Source organism: Schistosoma mansoni, chromosome 5 (genome assembly GCF_000237925.1).
Source record: "Schistosoma mansoni strain Puerto Rico chromosome 5, complete genome".
Lineage (NCBI taxonomy): Eukaryota > Metazoa > Platyhelminthes > Trematoda > Strigeidida > Schistosomatidae > Schistosoma > Schistosoma mansoni.
In genome coordinates, this window is record NC_031499.1 from 8,323,479 (window position 1) to 8,326,539 (window position 3,061).

Genomic DNA, 3,061 nt, shown 5'->3' on the forward strand with positions numbered 1-3,061 from the left:
TCTCTCCTCCTTCCTATCTCAATTTCGTTTTTCCAATTGTCTGTTCACATCTATGAGTGTATGAAATATGAATATTCAAAGTTCATTCTCTTATTTGACCTATTTGATTCCATTCATAAAACCTCAATAACAACAGTTTGTTATCCAGCGTTCACGAAACATTCAATAAGCGTCTATTTAAATGCTCATTTGGTATTCTGTCATCTAAATTCGAATCAATGAACGTTGTCAATTTCAAATGATATTTTCCAGTAGTGAGACTTCAACAAAATAGACATTCACAAAGGACTAATTGTTGGTTGCTGGTATCTTAAAATCATGTATACACGATACTGGTAATTCACAAACGCAATGCAGTAAACCCTTGTAAAACCAACCAGTTTTTATTGAATGAAAACAGTCATGTTGGTATAAAAAGCCGCGTTTCTATATTATCAACAAAATACATCAATTATTAAGGGAACACTTATGAAAGTGTTATATAGTTCTATGAAACAGTTTCCATCTCATTGAAATGAATTACACAATATAAGACGTATGTGATTACAAACAAGATGAAAATAACAATGTCAGCATGATGAAAGCAAGCGATCAAACTTTTCTGTGAGCCATGGATTGCATTACTCCCTTCTGTATAACCACAGACAAATGGCAAGGCCAATGCATACAACGAAGAAAACGACAACAAGTGGTATAATGATGTACAGGGAACTCTTTGACTCTCTTTGTTCTCTATTTTCAGTTGTTCCTGTAGTCTTATTCTGGAAAAAAGAAACCGTATAATGATAACAAAATGTCAAATATTTACCGAATGAGACTCAGCTGTTTGAGTAGTTTTGGACAATCCGTTTGTTAGGTCAGGTTCAGTGATACCTGTGATTGTTTCTCTTTGATTGATAAGTGTTGGTTCAATCGAAGCGTCGACAATCGAGCTACTCTGAGGAAGGAAACATTGGAAAAATTACTAAATATATTATATTTACCAAATGTGATTCAGTTAATCGAGTGATTTTGGTCAATTCATTTGTTAAGTCAGGTTTAGTGATATCTGTCGTTGTTTCTCTTTGATTGATAAGTGTCGCCCCACCCTTGACATTGACATTCGACGGTGGTAATATTACTAAATATGAAATGTTATTAAAATAACACATCATTCCCTACACAACATTGTTAGGATTGATGACTGAAGTGAACTCATCACTTAGTTACATGATTTATATTTGCACAATGTGATCAATGACTAATGATTTAGACTATCTGCTACCGACTTGACAATCAATGTGTTTTGTACATATTATCCTTCAACTGATGCATCTTGCTTCCTAAATGTCACATCTTATCACAATCCAAATATCAATCAACAGAATTATAATGGATGGCTTTACTGAAGCAATCAATCCAGGATATGTATCACTAACTATCCAATCATGCTACTCAATTTACAACACCTTACACTTCGTCATTCAAAATAATTTCATCGTTTTCTTTCAACAGTTCACTAATATTGGATATCTGGAATCACTACATATTCTATGACCTAAAAAATTGAAATGTATCCAGGCATTAGTGTTGAACAACGCTTGTATTGATTATTGAATATCCATATCCTATCTGATTAAACATCGTCAATGTATACAATACTTTGATTTAGGCACTGAGAGAAGAACAAAAATCATTATTTATTGGCAGCAATAAAATGTTGCTCCGCGTAAGTCGATTTACGATGTGAAATATGATAATAGTGAAGATAACCTCTGAAGTCTACCAACTACTTACTTCAACCTGGCAACCATTTATTTTGAATTCATGATTATCCTCGTCATTACTAGCAGTGCATATATCGGATTTTTCGCACCAAATACACGTTTTGTCTGGTGTTTTTGCATCTTCACATGTGTTAATCGAATTGTGTTTTGAACAATCTTCAGTGAAAAGATTGAAAGGATTAAATGTCAAGTTGTCAAACAAAAGGTAAGTGAATTACAAAACATATAATTATAACTTGACGATATAATGATAATGATTTCGGATCAAAGTGACTAGTTCATTCACTATGAATTTGTCATCACATTGAACGATGCGAAATTCAGTACGCTTTCAATGACAGTCACATTTCACGACAACATGTTGGAATTGAATGGAAATTCAGCGATAACGAATAACATTTTCTTCGACGACTATTGAAGTCGATCTGAACATTGGATTATGAAATGATTTTTTCAGTTGTCGGATCTTATTTCAATAGTCTAACACGTGGTGAACCGAAAAGCGATTGTGACTACTCACTGTTTATATTAAAAAGAAAGAAAACACTTTCATACCATGAAAATCTCCAGTGTTTTTGATACTGTACAAGTATCTACTGCTTATCATAAGTTGGAATCTGAACACGTGGCTAATCTTTACCTTCAATTTGTTGAATGAAAAGGATAAAGTATAGTGTTTGTGAATGAAGATATTGTTTTCAAGGTAATTACAATTTCACAGAGTAGTTCTGTGATTTCATTACCTCAACAACATTCGATATCGCATGGACCAGTTGAAATAAAAATGGTCACTTCCATCCCATCCATCGTTCTGTCACATTTTGTTAAGGTATAATTTATAGAAAAAAGAGGACTTCCATAGTAATTCGAAATGTGTTCTTCATCATTTTAAATATTCAACGACGACTCCACATGTAGTGCAACGTCGGTTGAAACTGAAAGCTGGATATTATACATGAAATTTTCTATTTTATGAAAGGAAAGTGAAGCCTTCATGTATGAGAATAGTCAACTTTCATAAAATAAGGTGAACATACCACCGAGAACTTCATGCTCCACCAACGTGCCACTTTGGATCCATTTTTTAGGAACTTCTACTTCGGCCCATTCATCATCTTGCGTAATGAAATGTTCATAGGAAAAATATGGAAATTTCGTTTGAGAATCGATCGACATCACTACTTATACATTTGCAAATTTACTATGAAAAAAATCCACATATGTCGATTATATTACTCGATATGTTAGTACAGACAGCGTCAGCAGACGGGGATTACGAATTTCTTCGATGATGC

General features: G+C 33.5%; 1 protein-coding gene across 2 annotated transcripts; it reads right to left on the reverse strand.

The window, feature by feature from the left end:
• Positions 1 to 405: 405 nt before the first annotated feature.
• On the reverse strand, positions 406 to 2,830 carry Smp_155170.1 (egg protein CP391S-like; the record flags this gene model as incomplete). Of its 2 annotated transcripts, XM_018797801.1 has the most annotated exons (5): positions 422 to 761; positions 809 to 937; positions 1,777 to 1,922; positions 2,322 to 2,756; positions 2,804 to 2,830. In XM_018797801.1, the coding sequence occupies 4 exons, from the start codon at positions 2,371 to 2,373 to the stop codon at positions 621 to 623; spliced, it is 468 nt and encodes a 155-aa protein (XP_018652807.1). In that variant the 3' UTR covers positions 422 to 620. The 2 variants fall into 2 exon arrangements, with proteins under 2 accessions (XP_018652808.1, XP_018652807.1); XM_018797802.1 differs by lacking the exon at positions 2,804 to 2,830 and having other exon boundaries at positions 406 to 937; positions 2,322 to 2,373.
• Between the last annotated feature and the right edge of the window lie 231 nt (positions 2,831 to 3,061).